The sequence below is a fragment of the Paracoccidioides lutzii genome (assembly GCF_000150705.2).
Source record: "Paracoccidioides lutzii Pb01 unplaced genomic scaffold supercont2.45, whole genome shotgun sequence".
Classification (NCBI taxonomy): Eukaryota; Fungi; Ascomycota; class Eurotiomycetes; order Onygenales; family Ajellomycetaceae; genus Paracoccidioides; species Paracoccidioides lutzii.
This window is the reverse complement of record NW_015440991.1, coordinates 78,934-103,105: the sequence shown is the minus strand read 5'-3', so window position 1 is coordinate 103,105 and position 24,172 is coordinate 78,934. Positions and strand designations below refer to the sequence as shown.

Here is a 24,172-nt window from a genome sequence, read left to right as displayed (position 1 = left end):
GCCAAAACAAGTGAGAGACAAAAATTTGGCTTGGTCCTTGGTGCAGGGGACAGTTGCAACGGGAGCCCATTCCAGCGGTGTAGTTCCCGGGTCAGCAATAAGTCGCTGGTGCCAAAAACTGTGCATGCATGATAACAGGAAATGATGAAAAAAACGAGCAGAAATCACGGGCTGCCAAGTGGCATAGCAGTTTTTGGCAGCCCACCCCTTGATTTTTCCAGGCCATCAATGCAATGAGCTAGTCAAACCGAGCGAAAACCAAACATAGGCTTGATACACGCTGCAGGGCGTAAGGCGCCGGTGCCAAAACTGCAAATGAATGCATGCATCAGCCGCCAGAGATCACAATCTCCGCCCAGTCTGATGATCCAGTGAAAACCAAATGCCGCTTGTTTTGGACGACCACCACTAGGCGTCAGTTTCCCAGAAATAAGGCCCCGGTGCCAAAACTGCGCATGAGGGCGGAAGGAACAACGGCTACAGCCAAACCCGGACTGTATAATCCTCAAAACAAAGAATTCGTGTTAACAAGTGTGATGGCCGAAGCAAAGGGCTAGTGATGAACAAAAACTTGGCTTGATGCTTGGTGCAGGGGACAGGATAGGGAAGCCCATCCCGATTCCAGCAGTGTATCATTTCCCGGGTCAACAATAAGGCACCGGTACCAAAACTGCGCACGCATGTACTTGCTCCAAGGGCCATCTTCCATCGAAAGTTGCAGCAAGGGCTGCTGGATGCCAGGGCTTCGGATTTCTGTTGGCCAAAATATTAGACCGAGAAAGTGATAGAATACATTAGCCAACGCCAAACATCACAGCCACATCAGCAATACCCCGATCCAAGGAATCCAAAGACTTAAAACCATTCCAAATCTCATCAGACAAAGCACGACTTACGGGCCCTCAACTGGTACAACCTTGTCATTATTTTAAGCTCAAAATATGTGTAGCCATACCGCTAGCTTTATAGGTCAGGAGGATAGTCCAGAGTTCGCACCGCCAAGAATGGATAATATGCAGTAAGGCGGTGTTATGGGACTCGTACAAGCCATCACTTGCAATGGGAGCTCTTAATTCCAGCTGTGTATAGTTCAGAATTTGACATAGCTGAAGTTTCCAACCACAATCCGGAATTTCTAATTTTCCGGGATGCACTATCTTATTGGCGCAAGCAGGATGATTCTATTTTTGGGTATCCAATCATTTTTCTTTGATTTAACAAAATTATCAACCAGGAACACCCTTGGAGCTCTTCAAATAGCCATGCACCCGCTGGGCTCTATCTAACCACCCATGACTGAGGAAATTCTAGGCTTTCGAGAACTACCCGCTCCTTCATCCATTCGCGGATTTCACGCACAAAATTCGGATAGCCTTCATTTTTCGGGAGCCACCAGTTGGTTAACTCAGGGTTCTTCCACAGATTGGCCATTCTTATTCGGAATGCCAGTGGGTAAATATACCTGATAATCAGCCAAGGATTGTTAGTGGTTTGACAGAACTGTAAAAGGGACTGCTAGTATCTTGACAGTAAACGTACCCGAGCTGCTCAATCATAGCTAGTTTCCGCCGAGCCCACATCACATGTTTCTCAAGGAAGAGACAGCGCCACAACAGTCAGAGTGTCCTGGAATAAAAGAGCAACCTCCCTCGGCCGCGCGGGCAATCTCTCCATTGTTTCCATTAATTGGCAGAGTTCTAAAGCGGCATCTCTCAGTTCCAAGCGATCAATTTTTTGCAGAAGGATCCCGGTTTGATATTTATGCAAAAGCTTGGTACCAATGATGTCAACAGCACAGGAATTCACCTCCCAAAGTGGCTCGCCGTAGAGGACTCCTGGTACATAAGGATCCACTATATCATCTGGTCCGGGAGGCTTTCTGTGGGGATATGACGTGATAAGATACTGGGGGTTTTGTATTGGTTTTAAGGCGTGCTGCAGATCATGAAGAGCCGCGAGAAGTTTTTGGTTCTCTGTTATAAATTCATCCGTGGCAATGAGTCCTTGTCGTGTTTTGGCATAGAGGGAAGCCATATCCATCGCATATCTTCTATTTCGCGCAGTAAAAGCCCAGATCTGCCTACCCAGATCATCCGGGAACATAACGGCTTCATCCACAGCACACTTCTCAGTCGTCAAGTACCACTCGCAGCCCAAGATTTTTTCATTGCCAGAGCGGCGTACCAACACATCAAACCGCGAATACCACATAAATATATGGCGATGAAAGTGGTCCTGATTCACTGTTTCAGGGCTGTAATGTTCAAGGAGCACTTGTCGAGCTGCTTGATGATGTTTGACTAGATTCACCCAGCTTCCAAGGTATTCCTGAAAAACAAACAACTCTCTCAGCGCCGAGCAGCCATACATGAGGGAAGGAACATACCTCAACTGCTGTAAGCTGCAGAATTGTCAATAACATGGCATCAGTGTGTTGCTCGCCTGACTGAAATGACTTCAACAACCCTGAAATAGACCGGTTATAGTATTCAAGAAAGGTGTAGGATTCGCAGTTGGGATGATGCAAGGAGTAATGGTAAGCTGCAAAGCTGACAACAGCACACATCAACGGTTCGTATGCGAGAGCATGTGTGATGATTTCATCCCGGAAGAAGGTCCCCGCGTACACTTTCATGAAGTAATGGCGAAATGTCACGCTCTCCTGGCGATATGTAAGGAAGAAATGGATGTCATTCTTCAGTCCAACAGCGTCGGGCGAGTTGGCTAAGATGTGTAAAGGTGGCTCTAAAGGCCCGTCGCTGCGTCCTTCATCTTCATTCCATACGCCATCCAAGCAGTTAGCTAAGTACTTAAACGCATTCAGGAACCCTCAATTTACTTACAAAAAGAGATAGTATTCAGTTCCGGTTTTCCTGACATGCTCTCATCTGAAATTTTCCGCCATCCGAGATATCGAGAGCGATCAGAATACAGGTCCTCAACTTTGTTTCGCTGCTTCTTTTGATTGTAACATTTCATCACGAATGAGCGTTTCGCTTTGGTCGACTCGGTGTCATTGACGAAGAAAAGTGGTTGACTTGGGCCTTGCACTGTTGGCGCATGCGCAGTTTGCTCTTTTGCCATCGCGGAAGAAGCTGAAGATGGGTCAGCGTCTGATTAGCGGTAAATCCGAAAGAGCATCATATCAGCTCTCCTCAGCCTTACCTTTCTCTTTTGCTTGGATGTAGTCGATATCATTTGATTCTGTACGGGACTTGGGTTTGACTGACGAACGAGATCCTCCATCCGTATAAGGCATTTTTGGCCCTGGTGTAGCGAAGAAAAAAGCACGAAGTCAAAGAGTGTACTTTGATCGGAGCAGAGGTCGAAGGATCTCGACCGACGGCTTTTCCTGGCAGAACAAGAACAGCATCAGGTGCCGTGACCAGTGGCGTGACCAGTGCCGGACCTGGCTATATGGAATCCAACTGAAATATATATGCGGTCACTGAGATCAGTGCCCTGATTCAGCCCATTCAAAAGGCACAAGCATGTAAGTTCATATGCTCCTCCAGGAGCAAATTCCTCCCTTGCATAAGGACCAGCCGTGGATGGCCAGACAAGCATGGACGGCCTGCATTTGCACAAGGCAGCGGGCTAGTGGTGATCGTCAAAGCAAGTGAGAGACATGGCTCAGTACTTGCTCCAGGGGGCACCTTCCATCGAAATATGCAGCAAGGCGATTATTGGGACCCGCACAAGCCACGCAAGCCCATCCCTTGTTTCTCGCCGTGTATAGTTTCCCAGGTCAACGATAAGGTGTCAAGAATATATTTGATTGTCCAAAACAAGCGAAAACCAAACATTTGGCTTAGGTCCATTGTGGTATCAAAGTATCCAAGCATGGATAGCTGATATACAATAAACGAGCCTCCGCTGCACAGTAGTGTTTCCCGGGTCACAACATCCAGAAATTCTAATGTTGCGGACGCACTATTTTTCATTGGCGCAAAGCAAGGATGTTCTATTTTTGAGTAACCAATCAATTTCCTTTGATTTATATCAACCACCAACAAACGGCGCATGTACACCAGAAAACAAAATAGGCCCCTGAATCACATAGGGAAGATTAAATACAGGCCATCAACATATCTTAAACCAATAATCATTGTCCGATAGCCTTGAACATGGTGCAGTTTGGTTTTGTGGAATCAATTTCCGGCAACTCCCGCTTCAAGTTCCGCACAGGAAGGGAGCCGAACGGAAGGAGAAAGTACCCGATTCAACTCCATTTCCATCTTATCCAGCCTTGAATCCCTTTGCATAGCTTCCCGCTGAAGCCGAGCAATTTCAGCGCGGAGAGAGTCGATGCTATCTGGTTTTGTATGAATGCGGTGGATATGTTTTTTGAGATCTACCTTTCTGCTAGAGCTGCGATCACAGTCTGAATGAGTCCACCTCAATTTGCTGTTCACTTGATGAATCGTTATTAGATGACGGCGCATGCTACCTGCCTGGGTAAATCGTCGGTTGCAGTCTGGGTTCGTGCACTTGTATGGGCGGTCATGTTTATCCATGTGTCTGCTGTTAAGGTACTTAGCACATAGTTCAAGGAATAGGAACTATAGTCAAAAAGGGCGGCACATACTTCCATTCCCACGGTGTCTTGAAGTACAGGATATGATCGTGGCAATCCGGGTGATTACAGTATATCTGGCCGGCATTTTTGGGCGGCTCCCTCGTTCGCCTTGCAGCCAGTCTCGGTTCAGAATCATCAGCCACGACTGGCGGCACCTCCTGAGCCATTTTGGTTTCTTGGGAGTGAGCTGTGGTGATCTCTGGGCTTTCACTTCGAGGCTTGGATATAACAACTTTTGTTCAATCCCGTTTTCTCTTTGCTCTTTGCGGCTGAGGAAATAATTTAACCAACTGGGCAGACAACCACACTGCGACTTTTGCAACGGTCCAGAGGGCAACCCAGAAGACAACGCCAAGCACGATAAAAGGAAGGGTAAAAACTAGAAAGCAGCTAAAAAGCCTTTTGGAACGGGGGCCAAGGAGATGGTTGAGATTGGGATTCTGTGATCCCATGCCGGCTAGCGTTCCGACGTATGTAGAGAACAAGATGGGAGAAGGGTGGGTGCAAGACCTCTCTTTATGGAATCTAGCAAGAGACACAACAAGTCCAGAGTGCAAGCCAGCCTTACCTTGACTGCTTCCTGCCCGACTCTGATTGAGCCCCTGGAATTTGTTAGCACGGAACAAACGGTTCGGATCTTCGCTTCACCCAACCCAACTGGGGATCAATATGTGCAAAGCCACGAAGGTACAGGAGGGCTGACGGCATTTGCTTATGTACGGTATGACACCAATCATTTACATTTTCCACCAAGCAACGACCTAATCGCTCTGGGTGTGCCTGGGGATTCGGGATCGTTTTGGATGAGTTGAGATTTTTATTGATAAAACACATTAATCTGCACCATGGAACAGGTCTTCCTCCAGTTGCTCCTTCCTTTCTTCACAAACAACTTGTAAATCAAGCAGCTTTTCCTTTAGGTTCTCTACCCCGTGACGAAGCTTAGCATCTTGTAATTGATGACATAGTGAGCATGTATACACGATCTGCAGTATATGTCCATAGTCTTCCCAGAAAGCGGTTATATGCCATCTAAGCCCATCCGATTTCTCTGTTGCTACATTCATACCCATCGACGTAAAACCGGCCAGCTTTTTAAACAATGAATAAAGCGTGCAGAATGCTATGGAAAATTCTTTCAGATATTTTCGTATATCACCAATTGTCTCGGCGTCGCTAAGGTGTCGAAGAGGTTCTTCCAAGGTGGCAATAGTTTCATCAATCTCCCATCTCATTTGGAGTAACGCGAGATAGAGATCATCCAGGTCGGTATTATTTTGTTCGATATCCTGTGTCGCTTGGGGTAACGCGCTATCAAGAGATTCCTGAATAAGATAAGTATTAAGAAACAACAAACTTGCGGAAGGGCTTAACTTACCATGATGGGAAGGCAACTTGAAGCTGATGATATGCTTTTTGTGGAAGCCTTGGTACTCTTCTTCGTGGTCCTGTGAGGCTCCCGTGGATAATGAATTGTAATTTGCTAGATGAATGCGGACGAACATGGCTATTCTTATAGCTGCTCGGAGTCTCACAATTAGATGATTGACTAAAAGGTGCATAGCGAGCGTGGGTCATCGAAACAAGCAAAAAGAAAACATTTAGTTCGACTTGATACTGATTGCAGGGGCTACATCGAGGTATGCAAGAAGGCAGTTATGGGACCAGTACATGCTTTTTGGCAGCCCACTTGTCAATTCCTGCTCAGCAATGAGGCGTTTGTGCCAATACTGCGCATAGATCCTGGCAGGGGCGCACCTGTAGGCGAAAAGAATTGCTGCTTTGGTTAGCAAGACGGCAGATAGGAAGATTGGATGGGTACTTCTGAGGTGGGGCACAATTAGCGCGCCCTTCTGCCACTGAACTTGTGATTGACTAAAAAGGCGGCGAGGAAACTGACGCTAATTGTGCCTCGCCTCCAGACAAGGACAGCAACTAAGTAGAATGGCCAAGGAAGTGGTAAAGAGCAGGTGAGCAGCAGACTTAACTTATTGCAAAATATACGTTCTACATCTTGAAGTATTGTCACTGGCTTGAAGGCTGTCAAATTCCGAAGGAGCTTTTTATTAAGCCGTTCCGTCTAAACCGCCGTTTTTCTATCAGCAGATAAACAGCGGACAAACCCCATTGCGATATATAATAGGGTCAAATCTTAAATCATCGGAAAAATAAAGGCACCCAGCAAGTTAAGTTTCTGCAACGCTAATTCCCCTTGTGAAACTCTCCTTGGAAGCGGGCATTTGAGGACTACAGCTTAGATCAACAAAATTCTCAGCGCGCGAGAGAGAAAATCCACCTTCGCCCGAATCCACCACACAGAAAGGAGAGCATTAGAAGCACAAATTATTTACATCTCTCATTGGCTGGCTTCTCCCTCTTACAACATATGAAAATCATCCAGCCATTTTTGTAAATCCGACTCAACCACTTTCTGAACTCCGTGGCTTTGCGCCGCAATCTCAGTGAAAGCAGGATGCTGAAAAGCCTGTTGTTTGATATTTTCCTTGTCTTCGATTAGCTAGCTATTCATCGCGTACTTGGCCTACACATACCTTCACAGTGAGAAGCATAGACTCGAATTCTGCAGAAGTCTTGAAATTCCAGCCTTGACGAAAACGGTTCCTGGCCCAAATGTTTTTGAGCCCATCAGCATCATCCGGAAGAGAAGATATGAATGAGCAGAGTTCGCCGAGTCCAACTTCATCCGGGCCAAAATGCCACGCGAGGGTAGCAAGTGCTGTTATTTCATCGCCTGAGAGCCCCTTGTACCAGCGCTCTAGATCTTCCGTCGGGATCAAACCGCTGGTGGGAGCCCAACAACGTACAATAGACGCCAATGCGACAATGGTTGCGTCGTGGGTAAAAAATAAAGAAGGCTCAAAAATACTCCCAGTATCTACTGCCGTCTTAGCCATATTGTCGACGCTGAGGATGTTGTCGGGGGGGATACCCTCGCGAGTGGAACCCCCCTGGGTGGGTGCTGCTTGCACGGCATCTGACAGAGATGCGCCCTTCGGCGGAGTTGGCAAGATCTTTTTCGTCTGACTAGAAAGGTTGTCCGCGCTTCTCCGCTTGCGCGGGTTCCCCGGCGGTGCCGGTTGTAGTGAGGATTGATCTGGATGAAAAAAATTAGCAGGTCTCTGAGTTAAAAACACTCTGGGTAGACTAACCTGGCATCTTCTTGGGAAGGCGCACAGGATCTCTGTGGCTTGATAAAGTGCACAAGGGAGCGTAGGGAGATAGTAGGTAGTATAGAAGTTGGGACGATCAACCATTTTTATACCATTGCCGGGTTTTCAAGTAGATTCGATAAACAGCTTCCAAGAGGAATATCAGAGTTTGGTAAACTTCCTGTACCGTAATTTCCTATCTGAGAGTCGAATTTTGTATGTTGTCCATCTGAAAAGGTGTTAGATACACAATGAAAAGAACATTCCTAGATAGCGTGGCTTCCAATTTGCGAATTTTTAGGGGGCGGCTTCCCTCTATGTATGCACTTTGGCGAATTAAGACTATACACATCATTTTTTTAATGGATTAAAACAGCGAGCCTTGTGGGAAAAATATTCTTAGCACCTTTATTAACTCAAATTTGGTGACATACTGTGAATGCTAATAATCCAATCAGTTAGAAAAATAATCGGTAGAAATTGAACTGGAATACTGGGGACAGGATGATCTGGTCGTTTCAGGCAGAGACCATCATTGCTTGTTATTTAAGCTAGCTATGGGTCATGCGTTGTTTGTTTATTCAAATGCAGTTAGATTGGTGCAAGGAATGGTCAGTTATGACATTTTACCTATGCACATCAAGATATCATACGTATGAAATGTAAACTATGTAAACTATGTAAACTGTTTGCCCATCTTAATCATTCCTCACTACAAGTGCGTGCTATGTTGGCATCCTCAGGTTCCATTTCTTAGCTCAAAGCCACCCACCGCCAATGGGCATGCACAGACAACGACGCAAAAGTTCATTTTCCACTTCTATAGCCGATTCCGCGAAGGACGGTTCGAGTGCGGGGGGGACTTCAGGCTGTTATTAGGCTGTTAGTGGAGCTCTTGTACCATTGCTTTCTAATAACATACTGATGTTTCCACTGGATCCAGATATTTCCCCATGGTTCCTCAAGAAGATAACCCCACGTCGGTGAAGGTGCTGGATATCTTCAACTGTAACAGCAGCTAAAAGAGAAAACCTCTCGTCATAAGATCTGAATGTAAGAAGAAAACCCCTATGCTGAATGGAGATCCCCCCCAGAGTGGCTTCAATAGAGCCTGTATCTTCAGCCTCAGGAAGAACACTCCCTCCAACATGATGAATTCTAAAGGAGCCTAAAAAGTGGCGATAGATCATTTCCATCCAATAATGCTCGCTTGTGTCGTTCGTAGTTTTCATCATATCCAGTTCTCGGTCCAGAGCGTCTCGAATCTTTTGAATTGCTGCAGAGAGGGATTGATTATGCGGGGTATTAGCCAAGAGAAGATCATGGTAGATAGCACCAGGAGGTTGGTCTTGATCTAAGGAGCGTGTATGTCTGCCAGGCACTGACACTGCGTCGATGATCGCAATGTTCGTAATTCGGACTCTCGGTCTTGGGTCGTAGTTTATCTCAATCCCGTCCGCAGATTCCGCCGGAGTTTCGAGGACGCCATTTGTGTAGGATGTCATAATGGTCACAAATGAAGAAGGCGATGGGGAAATAAGTTTGTATACATGGGCTTTCCGGTGGGGGAGGAAAAAAGGAAGACGGAAGAATTTATACCCCGCTGGGCCTGGTTGTCCCGCGAAGATAGACACCTTGTGAACAGGAAGCAGAAAGAGGCAAATGATTACATCTGCAGGTACTAAATAATGTAATCCAACTCCAACCAACAGTGTGGACAGGTTGGCCAGGGTTGTAGGGGGAAACGAAATCAAATAAGAAAAAACTGTGGAGGACAAGAGAATTGAGAAATTATATAGAACGCCGACACCAACCGCAGCATTCATGTATACACCTCCGCAAGTTCGTCCATAATCCAATCACAAAGCTTATAATGACAGCCAAACCAACCCTCCAATCACATGTGCAACCCCCCCCGGAAGATAGTCTTTTGTTTTCCCACCGTAAGATCCGCCCAGGCCACGTATTCAGAGCTTCGGATGGGATCGTTATGCTTTGGGAATGTGATTCAAAAAAAGAGAGTGTAACAGTGCAAGGATAAGAAGTCTTTTCGCCAGTGATATGCAGGTGGCTATTACTCAATGGGCACGACCGGCTGAATCGCATATCCCTGAAATAACCAGCCTCCAACACCATGGTAATCCCCGCCCACGAGCCCAGAAGATCGGACAGTGAGGCTGGGAGTAACTTCCCAGTGCCAGAACTGACAAAGTAGCTGTCTCCACGCTTTAGCAGTTGGAGAATAGGGGCCGAAGCCTGGCTCTGTTAGCGAAGATACCACATTTGGGGGAGGACATGTACCGTTGACATGATCTCAAAACTAGAAGATTTTACAGGCGCTCCCTGCAAGCTGGCAACGGTGCTCCGCTGAACTGTGTGCTCAAATTTGACTGAAAAGTTTTCGGTTCGGGCGATGATTGTCCATGCGCATTGTTCTGCTTCTACGTCAGTGACCCACCAAAGATAAGTAAAAGAAGGCTGCCAATGTACGCTGTGCAAGTTCAAACTCAAACTGAAAAACTCATACGGCAAAGGGATAATATGTCAACCAATGCACGCCCTTCGCATTAAATGACGGGAGCAAATTTTCTCTTTGCGTGTAATGCAATAATCCGAGTGCGAACCAATGTGGATGAGTAGCCCGTATTCGAACGAGGCAACGAGCAAGCGGTGAGGCATCTCTTATAGTCAAAAGCATTGAGGTGCGAAGTTTGGCCTCAATTAGTATCAAGGCAGTGATCCCTTGCATGAGGATGGCACGGACTCAAGATGGATTTGTATATCGCACTCGGCTGCCAGGTGATCGACGCAAGTTTCCCCGTGCCCTTGGCACGGCCTGGCACTGGCACCCCTGGCTTTGCATGCTGCTGGTCTTTTCCGAGGCATCCCACGCATACTGCAATGGCATAGATAGTCCGGGTGATGCCAGCGGCAATCGACCACTGTCCTCGTTGGGAAAAGGAAGATCCAATATCACTCTTGTCGGGAGTCTAGGCCATCATGACGCAGCTTTGGCGAGGAAAACCCGGCTGATTAATTTTGGCGATGGTGTAGAGGTCAAACCAACTATAACGCGACATCACTAATAGCGATAATCAACATCACCTGGAGCCGTGTCAGCACATGTAGGGGAGAGAACCGTAGTTTCACTGAACTTACTTCAATCCAGAAAGGCTAGTCGTGGACGAGTCCACCTGCGGCAAACCCTGCCGTTACGATAACAAGAAATGCATGGATTATAACCTCACGGATTACAGGGCCCTGAGATGGTATACCACGAATTCCGCCCCAAAAAATCAGACCGGCAATCGCGAGCACCATGTAATCGATAGACACGACCACAGCCGTACCTTTCACCGACGCCTTGTAGGCGACCGAGCTAACTCAATGAGCACCAGACCTATCAAGATCGGGGAGAAGAGCACACACACCATAAGATCAACCCGAGCTTTACCGCCGGGGACAGAAAACCATATCCTAGAAATAATCGATGCAGCAGGGCGTTCGTAAGAGGTCCAGCCTGGATTTTGCTCAGCCGAATCATGCTTAAGCGCCATGACCTAGATGCAATCACAGTTTAGTAGCTTGGCTGGCCACTGGTTCCAATGAAATACGTGTCACATTTAGTGTTCATTCAGCTGTCCAGTTGTGCAGGGGATTCCTAAAGTGGAATGGTTTCCGTAGTCCGCCAGGACCAGAGAAACCCAAGCCAAGCTAGAGATCAACTTCTTGACTGACCGCTACTAACTCCTGTCTATCTCTTCATCATTTGTCTATCTCTTCATCATTTGTCTATCTCTTCATCATTTGTCTATCTCTTCATCATTCAGGATGGATTTCAAGCTGAGTCTTATCACTGCTTTGGCACATTTCAATCCTTCTGATGTTCTTCAATCACCGGTAAGAATCCTTAGATAATTGCTAGCTCTTAGCTAATAGAGAGTAGGAACTTTACCATGGCTTTACTTGCTTCTTCGCCCAAGAAGGTGGTCCGGTTTTTTTGCAACATCTGTGCTCCTCTCTTTCTTCTTCACATCAAATATTTTCTTCCCACAGCGCTCGAGCTATCTCCCAACCCACTACACTGCCTGCCAATTCTCAACCTGCTTCTGCTCCTGCCACTCCTTCTACTCCCGCTTCTCCTCCTCCTGCTCGTCGTCCTCTATCTCTTGTTCCTCGTCAGCCCAAAAACAAGAGAAGTGGAAAAAGAGAGCACCGAAAGAGGCTCCATGAAGCAGTCCAAACTTCCCCCGACGAGCTAAAGAATAGCATGATGAAAACAGCTGAGACCTACTTCAAGGATAAAACGACCTTGGTTGACATCTCAGTGCATCTGATCAACAGTCAACCTCTCGACGAAACTATTCACGAGGGCTTGTGGAAACGAAGTGTTGATATATTCGCAAATACTGATTCCAAAGCATCTCGAGCGCGCCGCCTTGAGGAAGGTCGAGCTGTATTACAAACAGAGTGCTCTACGAATGACTATGCCAAGCGATTGAGCATGCTGCTGTCCCGTATTGAAATTGATGAGATGACTCTTTCAGTTCCAGATAATGAGTGCCGGCAGGGTGTCGGCAAAGCGACAATAGCCAATGAACAGTATGCAAAGGAAGCTAATGTGGATTCTGAATATGTATCAACAACTAAATCTCGGAGCCGCAACTATGCTCGTCTTGTAATCAAAAGTGGTCCTGGAATTTTGGCATGTTTGGATGGACAAGATTCAAGAACGTGAGTGAGCATCATGATCCACCATCAATATCTCTACTAACATTTCTCTAGGTGGGAGAGGCGCTCTCTAGATGTTGACCTGCTGCTTAAGTTTGTGAAAGAAAAGTATCCTAAACGGGAGGAGACCTTTCGCCGCCATGACCGAATATGCGCAAAGGCGATGCTCAGTGGGCTTAGAGCTTGTGGATGGACGGACAACCAGATTTTGCAGAGTAAGGGAAAAATGCTGACGGCCATGAGAAAATATTTCATTGAGCTCGTGCAGGGAGAGACGAGCAAAGAGTACGACGAGCCCAGCAGCAAACGGCCATGTCGCGGCTTGCAGGCACATATGCCTAGAGTTAATTCATTAGGAGGTATGTTTTGGTACAAGACTGTCTGGAAATATCTAACAATCTCCTTAGACCTGGGTCCTCATATAAACTCACATGGCAACATTCCAATGCAAGTTCTCGCTGCTGCTGCAACTTCGGAAACCCAACGCGACAGACCGCACATCGCACAGCAGGTTGTTGATACAATTCGATCCTTACCTTCCGCAAACTCACAGTCCGCACCCACAGAACTCAATCATACAACGAATTCAAGGGCTACCGTGGAGGATTTGGCTATCCCAGCTGAGACACTGCTGTCGACTGTATCCCCGCAGCCTCGTTTGAATGGCCTGACCGAAACAAACGGTATGAATATTGAGCAGCCGAGGCCTTCCAGAAATTACCCCCAGAGTACGTCGCAAGGAAAATCTACAGCCAACAAACCGTACCAAAATGTTTACATTCAATCAGGCAATACAGGTACGCGAAGTATATTGCCTCGAAGCATAGTATTTCAGCCAGCGAATTCGGCGCCGGTAGCACGACCGAACGTTACTGGAAGCGAGCAGGGGTGTCAGCGGCAGCTTGGAGAGCGCAGGAATCCGTTAACCCCGACATTCCCGCCATCCCCAAGCCCTATGTCTGATGGCTCCGGTTCGAATAACGCGAGACAGGAATTTGTACCTCAAGCTGCCCCTCACAATTTAGACTTCAACTGCTTTGATAGTGCAATGGAAGCCTTCGCCTGTCGGGTCGTCCCCTACGGTTCGGACTTCAACGACCTTGGCAATGTAAACGACGAAATGCAGCTGTTCGCATCTCAGGACGCAGTCGCTCTCGCGTCGGGCTTTGAAAATTTTGGAAGTGCAAACTATGAAATGCAGCAGTTCGCATCTCAAGGCGCTAATCTCTATGTTTCGGACAGTACAGCGTAATTCAAAGTTTATGTTGGGTTTAATAATAAAAATTTTCTAACTTAATACAATCGCTACAATGCAAGGTGGTAACCCATGGTTGCTCATACAATCTCATCCATGACCAACGCTGCGAGCTTGCCGTCATCTGGAATCTCAACAAAACATTCGCTCAAAATATGGTAGATATGGTCCGTATCTACTACTTGCCCTCCAACTTTTACCATGCCAGATACATAAAGAGGTATCACAATCGTGAATGTATTTCCAATATCTGCCTTTCCTGGCAAAAACACAAGTCCTCCCGGTCTGTATTTTGATATCGTTTTTAGTTGATGGGCTGTGGAAGATGTGGCCTGACATACATGTTAGCCAGCGTGTTATAATCCATAACGAACAGGACTCACCATTTGTGGGAAATTATTAATCACAGCTTGTATTAGGATATAGCAAGCATAAGTTGGTAGAAAAGCCGTGACTACGCCCCTGCGAGGCTTCGGGAGAGAGTTGACAACAGGCTTGCTCTCGTTCCAAGCCTCTTCTCTTTTTGCCTCAAAATCGGTGGACCAGAAGGGTATAACGGCACACTCGCTGGCAGCCATCCGGGCTTTACTGGTAGTGATAACGGTGCGAAATCTTGTGTTATTATTTTCAGGATTATTCTGGTATCAGTTAGCGACTAGAATAAATATGGATATTGAATATCACACTGACTTACTATGATGTCAAATCTGATATGTATGGTTCAGCAGCAGAAACAAAAATAAAATTTTGGAGGGGCATTGGGCGGTAAATCTTTTCTGCCATTGTTTCTGGGTATCACGTGGCACTCCCAAACCCTTCTTTTAACCCGGTTGCGCATGAAGTCCAAAATGAGCGATTTTTGCCCCACTTTGTGACTCCGAGGCTAATGGGATTTTCCGGTTAGTTATTTCGTTTAGGGATTGCTTACCCTCAGCATCATACTGGCTGCCCATTCATCACATAAAATTAGCATATGTCATTGATTTCGCCATGCGGCGCAATGTGCTTTACTCGTAGGTACGCTATACAACAAAAAGAAGTTCGGCGTGACCTTGCAACCCCTAACTCTTGGTCATGTCGTGAATAAACAATGATATACGTAAGAGCGGCAAATTCAAGGCAATTCCCACTTCAACTTCCAGCCAGCCGGCCGTATCGTCATACAAAGTAGCTGATCCACATGATATTTGACATAGAGATTGCCACCCACTGCGACCCTTATAAAGTATTCACCTAGCACATGGTAATAAAATGATTTGTGTCCACGGTTACGTCGCCGATTTTGACATTTCCTGACACTTGAAACTGCAATCAAAATCGTGAAGGATTTGATTGAGATATTTTTGAAATACACAAGCCCCGTCACTAAGACATTTGAAAATTTGCTTGGCTTTCCCTGGTAGGCTTGAGCAATGTGAAACGTTAGAAGAGAATTAAAATATGTAAATAGAGGAGGATTGCGTAGCATATTCATTGCAAATGCAGTCTTATGTAGTTTGAAGTGTGCGGGCCCCATTGTCCATCAGCTTAGTGAGTTTGTTGCAGATATGCTGGAAAATTGGGAGCGTGATAAAAGCTTTTGCCCCTCAGCATATTTGCGCATACGGTTCTCATGGGTTGCCGTAACCATGAACCATGACATCATAGATGAAACCAGGTGAACAGAGACAATTTATCAAGGGCGACGTGGAACGTAACGCTACTTAAAATGCGAACTCTTATTGGTGTGAAGAGAGGACTTTTGATCAGAATGCAGTAAAATTGTAATGATGCGAGTGGAAAGAGGGAAGACTGTGAAAATGAAAATGCCAGCTGTATGCTGAAAACGGCGACGAACATCCATCAATGCTCTAGAGCAAGGTTCGTGAGCGGGTTAGTCAACCAGGGGCAGTTCGCTATTTCGTCAGATACGACCAGTTGGCTCGCGTCTTCTCCATGTTCAGTCGCCACAGTCACAGCACATGATATTTCATTTTAATAGTTAACCGGGCCCTAGAGGCTTGTTTTTAGACAGTACGAAAAAGAGTGAGTGAGGCCTAAGTACAGTGATTACTAATACCTGATGCAATTCTTCCCTGGCAGTCAGCACACGCGACGGGTGTCGTGGCGTACATTAACCCTAAATGGGAATAGCCGACCTCCTCAAAATACGATTTCAATATTTTGTTCGCGCTTATTACCTTTCGTCGCGAGCAAATAGGATTAATCTTCGCCTGGTTCCTTGTTCGGCGGCTCTATCCGTTCCCACATTCGCGTTGAGCATCAAAGCCGGATCAAACCTTTGACCATATTCCTCCCTTTGATTATATATATCAGCATCTGTTCCCAGCGAGCTATCTTCTCTCGCAGGTATCCTAACAATTCTGACATAAATTAGCATACCAATTTAACTCCCGTACAACTCCTGATTAACCTCGCACGAACCCAACGGTCTTTTATGCCGTCAAAATGGCGGGACTTTCACAAGAAGATCGCAACATTATCAAGAACCATCCTCTAGCCAACTTAGTCGATCATTTACGAGGCGCGCTTCAGCAAGCCGAAAGACAATATGCGTATGATGGCGCTGATGAGAGCCAGGACCAGCTCTATCGAAATGCGATTTCAAAACTCCTCTCTGCTTTACAGGGAGAGGAAGCGGCGCTCAATATTCGCTCACGAATAAGCGATGGAAATGTGGCTTCTGATATAGCAAATCTGTTTACGAGCCTTCAACGGGCCAACTTCAGCTACAACCACTACAGGCGGCTGGTACATCTGGTCATCCAAAGGCTTCCCCCCACTGAGTCCCAGAACGTCGAAACCTGGAACTTCGACGTCTGGAACGCTGTCTTTGGTCTTATTGACACCGTCTCGCGAGGCACTCCCCCCCCTCCTCCTCATCCTACGTCATCGATCCAACAGACGCCCTGGCTGCGCAACACTAGCAGTTTCGTCAATTCTACAGAATATCGAAAGCACGTTGACATTGTGCTGAAGGAGGAACTTGGGGAGATACACGTCGACATCCCTAGATTCTTTGACGCGTACTTTGGAGACATTCCACATCTCACTGCAGTTTCACAAGCGGTGTTGGAGGAGTGCGAGAAGGGAGACAGCCCCCTTTACCATGAAGACGAGGGCTGGAAGGGCTGGCCTGAACTTGCAGCAGAAAGAGACGTTCTGAAATGGCTCGCTAACATCATCGCTGAGCTCGTACGATTAGCCGAAGCACAAGAGCCGTCCTGGAAGATCGACCGCAGACCTCTCGCACAGCCAAGCCAGCCACTACAGGGGTCTGTCGCGGAGAGAAAGCTCGATATCGGCTTTGTCGATGATCTGACGGCCACAGAGGACTCCAGATGTCACTGGTCGCAGATCCTGGTGCCAGGGGAGCTGAAAAACGACCCGAAATACGACAGGAAATCTGGTGCATGGTTTGATCTTGGCAGGTACGCCCGAGAGGTCCTTGCTGCGCAGGACACCCGTCGTTTCGTGCTCGGGTTCACCCTCTGCGGGCCGTTCCTACGACTGTGGAACTTTGACCGTCTGGGCGGGATCGCGTCGGAGGAATTCAATATCAACCAGGGCGGCCTTCGATTTGTGTCTGTTATCCTTGGATTCCTCTTGATGAACCGGAAGCAACTTGGGTTTGATCCCACCATTGTCGCGACCGGGACCGAACGCTATATCGAGATTGAAAAGAACGGTACTAAGGAACGGCTGATCATCGACGGGATTGTTGGACGAGCACGCTGTGTTGCCGGACGAGCCACAACCTGTTGGAGGGTATACTGTGAGACTGACAAATCACGGACGCCGCTGGTTGTCAAGGACTCCTGGCAGTATCCGGAACGCACTGAGGAAGGAGAGTTGCTGCGAGAGGCGATGGCGAAGGGGGTCAAGAATGTCGCGAGGTATTATCACCACGAGACCGTTCGCATTGACAACAAGGATGATGATGTCTTGACTATCAGAAAGGGCCTCGGTATTCCGATTTCAAAAGATGAGAAGGGTGGTTTGAACGCGAGAGTGCGGCGTAGTAGGTCTCAAAGAGGACAAACGAGCCAGGGCAGCACCGCCGGCCAGAAGCGATCATCTGACTGCGTGGACAAGGCATTTCCTCCTCCCCCAAGTAAGCGTACCCAGTCAAGTTCTCCATCCAAATCTGCGGGCGGCTCAGCCCCATTCAATCGAGTTCACCGTCGCGTCGTTATCCGGGATTACGGGAAACCAATCTATGAGAGTAGTTCGAAGGCTACACTTCTCACTGGGCTGGCCCGCTGTATTGAAGGATACATGTCGCTCCATGATGAGGCTGGCCTCATCCAATGTGACGTTTCCCCCCGCAACCTGATGGTGAACGAGGACAAGGACAATCCTTCATGGCCTGCCTTTCTGATCGACCTTGACCTGGCAATCAAGTTAGAACGGGATGGGTCTTCCGGCGCACGGGGCAAAACGGGCACCAGAGCGTTCATGGCCATCGGTGTCTTGTACGGCGAAAAGCATTGTTTCATGCATGATCTAGAGTCGTTCTTCTGGGTTCTTTTCTGGATATGCATTCACTATGAAGGTCCAGGAAAGGGAAGAGTAATGAAGCAGTTTGAGAAATGGAATTATATGGATACAGAAGAGCTGGCCCATGCTAAGAAAGGAATTGTGGCAGATGAAGGGGATTTTCTTCGAATCGCAGAAGACCATTTCACTCCATATTATCAATCATTTATCCCTTGCGTCAATCGATTACGGCGCCTTGTCTTTCCAGACGGCGGACGGTGGAAGAAACCAAATTTTAACCTATCCCGGAAAATGATTGACACACTTCAAGACGCACAGGATAACCCAAATGCCGTAAACTAGCAAAGATTCTGTGTATTGTTTTGTCTTTTAATATAACATCTTTGACGAAGAGATTGACTTTCTGGAAAGTCGTACGAGGTGTACTTATGAGATTGTTGGAATACCACAAGGCCCGAAAAAGTTATATGATCCTACATTGAGGTGATGATAGTTGAGCTCTAATTGATACTAAATAGAATTAATGATTGCTCTTGTCCGTGGCGAATTATGTCCACTCCAATTAGACAGCTTACTAAATCGCTAAATGATCACAAGGATGAAATATAGGCCCCAGCAAATATTCAATGAAAAGAGATGGGAATAAGTTTGAACACTAATAAATATCTGGATGTGGCCGCAGTCCAAAGGTATGTTGGTTTTCAGAAGCTTTATAATGGGCGTTATGAGAAACTGCCGCCACGAAGGTGAACCGAGAAGTAGCCGTTTGACCTCACATCCCATCAGCACCACAAATGAGCAGGTCGTTTTGGATCGCAGGTGTACATGTACATAGTCGGTAAGAATCACATTCCCCTAACCCGCGTTCCTTATACTCATTCTCGACGTACCTTGGTGAACGGTCAGCAATGAAGCCCACTGGATATGGAAAAAATGCTTACCGGCACTCAAATGCTCCGCGTTGGATCCCGAGCTTCTATCGCAGAGGCCCGTGGATCGGCAGCATCATATCGTTCTTTACTCCCCCTTTCTATCGCCTCGAGTATCGTGGACATTCGCTCAAGTATTTCAATCATTTCGAGCGCCTGGCTATGGATCTCCATGATTTCGTCTCGCCAAAACGTTTTGCCGCCGCCCTTGAGGTCCGAGACGGTTGATGAAGGTCTTCGCGCGCCATGATTGGCATTCTGCATTGTGGTAAAGGCTTTAAAACTTCCTATTACAGGTGAGAAGAGCGACGGGGTTTCTGCTGAGATGCGAATATCTTGTCGATTTGCGGCGTATGAAATATTACGCATTAAGAATATACATAGAGATACCCAGAACCGAGGAGGCTTTTATACTTCTCTCCGGATCTAGACAGAATAGACGAACGGAAATGGGTTCGAGGAAAAACCCAAAGTGAGAGGCAAAGAAAAGAGGGAGAAGGGCAAGCAAACAATGACACAAACAAAGGAACACACACAAAGAAAGTACTACCATACCATGGGCGTAGGCATGATAGACCTTTGGGCTGGAGTGTGATAGGCGATGCCAATAGCGCTCGTGGGCCGGAATCAAATATGCTAGGCAGGCAAAGTTCAAACAAAGAGATCCAAAGCAAACGAGATGACAATCAAGACAGGCAAAGTACGGAACAAATCAGAACCGAAATGGATATTGGCATGCTACACAGACAAATATTCTAACTGATTGATTTTGCAATCTTGCGTCCACTGTCCCTGCGCGATCTCCTTCTCTGCTTGAAGCGCATGTGGCCCGTCAGAGTAGTAAGTGAAGGCCGCTCGTCCTTCCACTCTGCATGGAATTCTTTGACCAGCTCCTCGCATCCCGGTATCAAATCGCTCCGCGGTTGCCACGTAGACCGCCATGCAACATGGTACTCCAAAATTGGCTTGCCCTTCCGCACGCGGATCCGGGAATCTAGTATCTTTTTGACCCGCCACTCCTCCTGTGTCGCACGGGCATGGCCAGCTGAGATTTGACGCCGACTCCCTGGATGTGGAGAGACGGCGTCGTGGGGTGCGCCGGCGGAAGCGCTCACTTCGTCCATGGTAAGAGGGGGAGGGGTTTCTGCATGTAGTAGAAGATCAGCGGGAGAACGCGGGACGGTAATTGAAGCTGCTAAAAAGCTGACCTGAAACCTCTCGGGGAGTCAATGAGGCTCTACCACCATCCGCCATCCCGTCTAGATCGTCACCATGATCGGTAGGCGCCTCGCGGGCAGGCAACAGTGGCCGGGAAGTCTGTCCAGCTGCGGACTCGCTTGTGGGTTCACCACTGTGACCTATCTCCGTCCACCCATCTACGATGAGGCCATCTGGAATAGAGCCGAGGTTAGCGGGTCGAAAGGACATATCGTGAGCGAGTCAAGAAGAAAGACGGACCTCTACTTCCACCCAACCGGCATGCGCGAAGGCCGGCTTCAGTGGCACTTTCCGCAGCCGTATCCGCCTCCTCGACAGGCATACCAAGGCGGTCGCTGGCAAAACCGCTCAGATTCGATCCAGAGGGGATTGTGGCGTGCTCGTCGGCATTTCTTCCGTCCCCGCCAAGTGGTTGGCTCCCGTCGTCCGACGAGATCCCCTCCAAAATTCTGTCAAAGTCGTTTACTGGAGTTGCGGGTGGCTGGGACCGTCGGCCTGCAGGGCGAGAAGAGATGGGAGGTGTAACAGAAGGGAATAGGCGGGGGGGCAAAGGGTGTCTGAGCTGCTGTGACGGACAGAGTAGGGAAGTGAAAGAGTCGGCGGTGGGATTGGGTCTACGTGCTGGGGGTTTGGGGGGTGTGGAGATTGCGGGCAGGTTCGGGCTTCGTGGCTTGGCTGCACTCATGGGATTTGGAGGTTGATAGAATTGGATCTTGTCCATGGTGACTGCGGCCATGGCTTTTTCTCTCTGATTTTGGGTTCGGGGAAGCCTTGATTCTCGTTCTACGATCAGTGCTTTTGAGAGGGGAAAATCCGGCGCTTTATAGAGCAACAACTGGAAAAGCTCCTCCATCGGCAGAGCGCCCAAAGTTTACGCAAGGCTCATGGATAGATTCCAGCATCTTCAGAAAACGCCTCGTCTCCTCACTTCAACACCGGGAACCACCCGCAAAACGGCAGCCGATCGCCATGCAACACACGAATGCAACATCGAGCCAGGGTTCCTCCGGACCACACCGTTGATCAGGCCTGAGTTAAGGACCGTTGAGAGTTCACCATCGAGCACACCCGGAAATGAGCGAGACAAGCTTGCGTTATCTACGAGGATAAACACAAACCGGTCATGGGGACGTAGAATCGTCGACGAATTAGCTACGGAATAACAGGCACATGCGCTGGCACCCACGCCCTTGGATCATGCAGGAGGCCCCGTCTCATCGTCACACGATCACTGCGCCCCTAATATTCCCTCGCCCCCTCAGCTGCAAACAACTCAGCGTCAGGTTTGCCGACATCCCTCGCAAATCAAAATAAATCGTGGCCTGGGCGTGGCAGGCAGTGCGGAGACGGGATACCGCGCTTGGATACAAGGATCCACGAGCAACATTTCAAGAGGAGCCAATGCAACTATCGATACCAGCCGGAGCCTCGGCGAAGGCGGCATTTTGCGTCCACACCCCTCCCAAATCAGCTCGCAGCGTTTTGTCGCATTCCTCGTAATCTCGCTACGTCGCAGGGAAAGGGGGCTGGTCGGATCCACGTATTCTCGGGTTTCGCCGGCATGAGGGATTTTTGCCATTGGCCAAGAGCACGACGAGAATGCACCCGCAATTGCAGGAACACGCCTCCCATGTTACATCCCAGTGTCCAGCCGAGTGTCGCTACGCCCCTGGCGGGATGTTGGATCCAAGCAACCTCGGGTTTCGCCGATGTGAGGGATTTCTGCCATTGGTCAATAGCATATAGCGCATGTGCCGAAATTGGAGTTCGAAGGGAAAGAGAGCTAGTAGAAGGAATGTGAGGAAATGGGGATGTTATCGCACGAGACTCGGAGAAAGCCCCTTGCAGGGGGAAATGAGAGACACAAAGGGAGCGAGGGAAAATATTCAGAGAGTAAAGCCTGTTGTCCGTCTGCAAGCAGAGGCGGTGTGTGTGTTGTGTAAATGTAATCTTTAGATTGACGCGGTCCTTCCAAGAAGAGAGAAAATAGGGGAAAGGCGGGCGCTGACGGGGAGCCTAGAAGGGATTTCGTGTGAGGGGAGGGGGGGAAGGGAGCGAGGGCGAAACAGTTCAGGAAGGAAGCTCGGCAGCAGGCTGTGGGAGGGCGAAAGGGGGCAAGCGGCAAGGGCAAAGGGGAAGGGCGAAGGGGAGGAGCGAGGCGAGGAGGGAAAAAGTTGAGAAGGTGGAAGGTGCGTGGTCGAAGAGGGAAGAGGAGCGACCTTATATAGGCTCCCGGAACCGATCGATGATGTAACTCCAAGCGGCGAGGGCGAGGGGCGCCAAACCCGAACGGGCGACGGCAGGTTCGACGCGGCCAATGGGCGGGGTCGACGGCGGCACGCCAGGCCCGTTCGGGAAGCGGCGCGAGGATGAGGCTGGATGCAGCCGCGTACTCACCGTCTGAATGTTTACTTTAATAAAATATTAAAATAATTTCTAATAAATAAATTCAATAAAGATTATATTTATAATTTTTTTTATTAATATAATTATTATATTATTATTAAATAATTTTTATTTATAAAATATTTATTTATGATATGATTAAGAAATAATCATTATATTATTATTATTATAACTTATTAATAGTTAAAATAATAATAAAATAATATTATGAGAATACTAATATAAATAAACTAAGTATTAAAAAAAAGTATTAAAAGCTCTATAACTAAGATTATAAAAGAGTAGATATATAAATGCTGTGAATATTATGAAGAGAAAAGAATAGTGATAAATGAAATGTATATATAGAATTGAATAATAGCTAATCACTTAATCTTTCAAAGAAACTTTGAGAATTCAGAATATTTATATATATGAATGAGTAGCAATAAATTTTATCTTTAATCTTTCATAAAATGAGAAATTAGTAATGCAGTGATCTAAATCTTCATAAAGTGCTGATATTATTCTTTAGAAAGTGCTGATGTTAAAAAACTAATTTTTGAGAAGTACTGATCTGTGCTAATTCTGTATACTGAATTTTGAAATCATGTTGATTCTCTGAAAGATGTTGATTCTAAAGTACTTTGATAAGCAGTATAAAGATAAGTACTTTAGTAAGTGAATGTGGTAAGCAGTTTGAGAACCTAGAAGATTTGATTTTAAAGTGTTTTTGATAAGTAGTATAATAAGCAGTGTGAGAACAAAGAGCTAGTATAGAGAGCTTTGACATTACAAATAGCTTCAATTTATCTATTTAACTACGTATTTATAATAAAAATACTAAACTAAGAATTAAAATGAAGAATAAGCAAGTAGCTGAATAAATAAAGGTAATTAAATATTAGATTAAATTTATCTTTAAAGAAGATATAATTAATAATTAAAATAAATTAATATGAGTAATTGAATATGATTAAGATTAAAATAGATTAATTTTTAAAGTATAGTGAAAAGAATCAATCTTAATTCATATACAAGTAGCTATATTATAATATTATTTTTTAATTTAAAAAAGTATTTGTCCTCAAATAGTTACATTAAAAGTAAGAAAAAAGCAAAATAAAAATTTATTAAGTTTATCAGTAGACTAACTACTTTAATCATCATTTATTGATTATTATAAATATTTTTTTATATCTTATCAATATCAAATTTACCATTAGATTTTTATCTAGAGATTGAAATTTATTTAACAGTTTAATAGCGATAGAGCTTAGAAAAATATAAATAAAAATAATAATCTTTAACTTAATAATTATAAAATTCATAATATATGCAATAGTTTTGTTGATAAAATCTATTTTGTTGAGAAAATGAAATTAATAAAGTATATAATAAAGAA

General features: G+C 46.5%; 14 protein-coding genes across 14 annotated transcripts; 4 read left to right on the top strand and 10 right to left on the bottom strand.

Moving 5' to 3' along the window:
* Nucleotides 1-553: 553 nt before the first annotated feature.
* On the bottom strand, nucleotides 554-1,556 carry PAAG_12633 (hypothetical protein; the record flags this gene model as incomplete). Its single annotated transcript, XM_015848099.1, has 4 exons — nucleotides 554-753; nucleotides 956-1,079; nucleotides 1,288-1,462; nucleotides 1,540-1,556. The coding sequence occupies 4 exons, from the start codon at nucleotides 1,554-1,556 to the stop codon at nucleotides 554-556; spliced, it is 516 nt and encodes a 171-aa protein (XP_015702283.1).
* Nucleotides 1,557-1,590: 34 nt separating this feature from the next.
* On the bottom strand, nucleotides 1,591-3,084 carry PAAG_08754 (hypothetical protein; the record flags this gene model as incomplete). Its single annotated transcript, XM_015846609.1, has 3 exons — nucleotides 1,591-2,328; nucleotides 2,387-2,772; nucleotides 2,844-3,084. The coding sequence occupies 3 exons, from the start codon at nucleotides 3,082-3,084 to the stop codon at nucleotides 1,591-1,593; spliced, it is 1,365 nt and encodes a 454-aa protein (XP_015701406.1).
* A 1,067-nt stretch (nucleotides 3,085-4,151) lies between these two features.
* Nucleotides 4,152-4,746, bottom strand: PAAG_08753 (hypothetical protein; the record flags this gene model as incomplete). Its single annotated transcript, XM_002789298.2, has 2 exons — nucleotides 4,152-4,524; nucleotides 4,589-4,746. The coding sequence occupies 2 exons, from the start codon at nucleotides 4,744-4,746 to the stop codon at nucleotides 4,152-4,154; spliced, it is 531 nt and encodes a 176-aa protein (XP_002789344.2).
* A 666-nt stretch (nucleotides 4,747-5,412) lies between these two features.
* PAAG_08752 (hypothetical protein) lies at nucleotides 5,413-6,084 on the bottom strand (the record flags this gene model as incomplete). Its single annotated transcript, XM_015846608.1, has 1 exon — nucleotides 5,413-6,084. The coding sequence occupies one exon, from the start codon at nucleotides 6,082-6,084 to the stop codon at nucleotides 5,413-5,415; it is 672 nt and encodes a 223-aa protein (XP_015701405.1).
* An 872-nt stretch (nucleotides 6,085-6,956) lies between these two features.
* On the bottom strand, nucleotides 6,957-7,756 carry PAAG_08751 (hypothetical protein; the record flags this gene model as incomplete). Its single annotated transcript, XM_002789296.1, has 3 exons — nucleotides 6,957-7,064; nucleotides 7,132-7,694; nucleotides 7,750-7,756. 3 exons carry the CDS (start codon nucleotides 7,754-7,756, stop codon nucleotides 6,957-6,959), a joined length of 678 nt encoding a protein of 225 aa, XP_002789342.1.
* Nucleotides 7,757-8,624: 868 nt separating this feature from the next.
* On the bottom strand, nucleotides 8,625-9,254 carry PAAG_08750 (hypothetical protein; the record flags this gene model as incomplete). Its single annotated transcript, XM_002789295.2, has 1 exon — nucleotides 8,625-9,254. One exon carries the CDS (start codon nucleotides 9,252-9,254, stop codon nucleotides 8,625-8,627), a length of 630 nt encoding a protein of 209 aa, XP_002789341.1.
* Nucleotides 9,255-10,923: 1,669 nt separating this feature from the next.
* On the bottom strand, nucleotides 10,924-11,306 carry PAAG_08749 (hypothetical protein; the record flags this gene model as incomplete). The annotated part of the gene is made up of 2 exons (XM_015846607.1): nucleotides 10,924-11,128; nucleotides 11,179-11,306. The coding sequence occupies 2 exons, from the start codon at nucleotides 11,304-11,306 to the stop codon at nucleotides 10,924-10,926; spliced, it is 333 nt and encodes a 110-aa protein (XP_015701404.1).
* A 399-nt stretch (nucleotides 11,307-11,705) lies between these two features.
* Nucleotides 11,706-13,732, top strand: PAAG_08748 (hypothetical protein; the record flags this gene model as incomplete). Its single annotated transcript, XM_015846606.1, has 4 exons — nucleotides 11,706-11,743; nucleotides 11,806-12,483; nucleotides 12,535-12,839; nucleotides 12,888-13,732. 4 exons carry the CDS (start codon nucleotides 11,706-11,708, stop codon nucleotides 13,730-13,732), a joined length of 1,866 nt encoding a protein of 621 aa, XP_015701403.1.
* Nucleotides 13,733-13,815: 83 nt separating this feature from the next.
* Nucleotides 13,816-14,313, bottom strand: PAAG_08747 (hypothetical protein; the record flags this gene model as incomplete). Its single annotated transcript, XM_002789292.2, has 2 exons — nucleotides 13,816-14,067; nucleotides 14,119-14,313. 2 exons carry the CDS (start codon nucleotides 14,311-14,313, stop codon nucleotides 13,816-13,818), a joined length of 447 nt encoding a protein of 148 aa, XP_002789338.1.
* Nucleotides 14,314-16,183: 1,870 nt separating this feature from the next.
* Nucleotides 16,184-18,577, top strand: PAAG_08746 (hypothetical protein; the record flags this gene model as incomplete). The annotated part of the gene is made up of 1 exon (XM_002789291.1): nucleotides 16,184-18,577. The coding sequence occupies one exon, from the start codon at nucleotides 16,184-16,186 to the stop codon at nucleotides 18,575-18,577; it is 2,394 nt and encodes a 797-aa protein (XP_002789337.1).
* Nucleotides 18,578-19,182: 605 nt separating this feature from the next.
* PAAG_12632 (hypothetical protein) lies at nucleotides 19,183-19,533 on the bottom strand (the record flags this gene model as incomplete). The annotated part of the gene is made up of 1 exon (XM_015848098.1): nucleotides 19,183-19,533. One exon carries the CDS (start codon nucleotides 19,531-19,533, stop codon nucleotides 19,183-19,185), a length of 351 nt encoding a protein of 116 aa, XP_015702282.1.
* A 386-nt stretch (nucleotides 19,534-19,919) lies between these two features.
* Nucleotides 19,920-21,118, bottom strand: PAAG_08745 (hypothetical protein; the record flags this gene model as incomplete). Its single annotated transcript, XM_002789289.2, has 3 exons — nucleotides 19,920-20,308; nucleotides 20,373-20,555; nucleotides 20,623-21,118. 3 exons carry the CDS (start codon nucleotides 21,116-21,118, stop codon nucleotides 19,920-19,922), a joined length of 1,068 nt encoding a protein of 355 aa, XP_002789335.2.
* Nucleotides 21,119-21,266: 148 nt separating this feature from the next.
* PAAG_12631 (hypothetical protein) lies at nucleotides 21,267-21,947 on the top strand (the record flags this gene model as incomplete). Its single annotated transcript, XM_015848097.1, has 2 exons — nucleotides 21,267-21,513; nucleotides 21,586-21,947. The coding sequence occupies 2 exons, from the start codon at nucleotides 21,267-21,269 to the stop codon at nucleotides 21,945-21,947; spliced, it is 609 nt and encodes a 202-aa protein (XP_015702281.1).
* A 65-nt stretch (nucleotides 21,948-22,012) lies between these two features.
* Nucleotides 22,013-22,786, top strand: PAAG_12630 (hypothetical protein; the record flags this gene model as incomplete). The annotated part of the gene is made up of 4 exons (XM_002789290.2): nucleotides 22,013-22,147; nucleotides 22,231-22,308; nucleotides 22,403-22,571; nucleotides 22,644-22,786. The coding sequence occupies 4 exons, from the start codon at nucleotides 22,013-22,015 to the stop codon at nucleotides 22,784-22,786; spliced, it is 525 nt and encodes a 174-aa protein (XP_002789336.2).
* Between the last annotated feature and the right edge of the window lie 1,386 nt (nucleotides 22,787-24,172).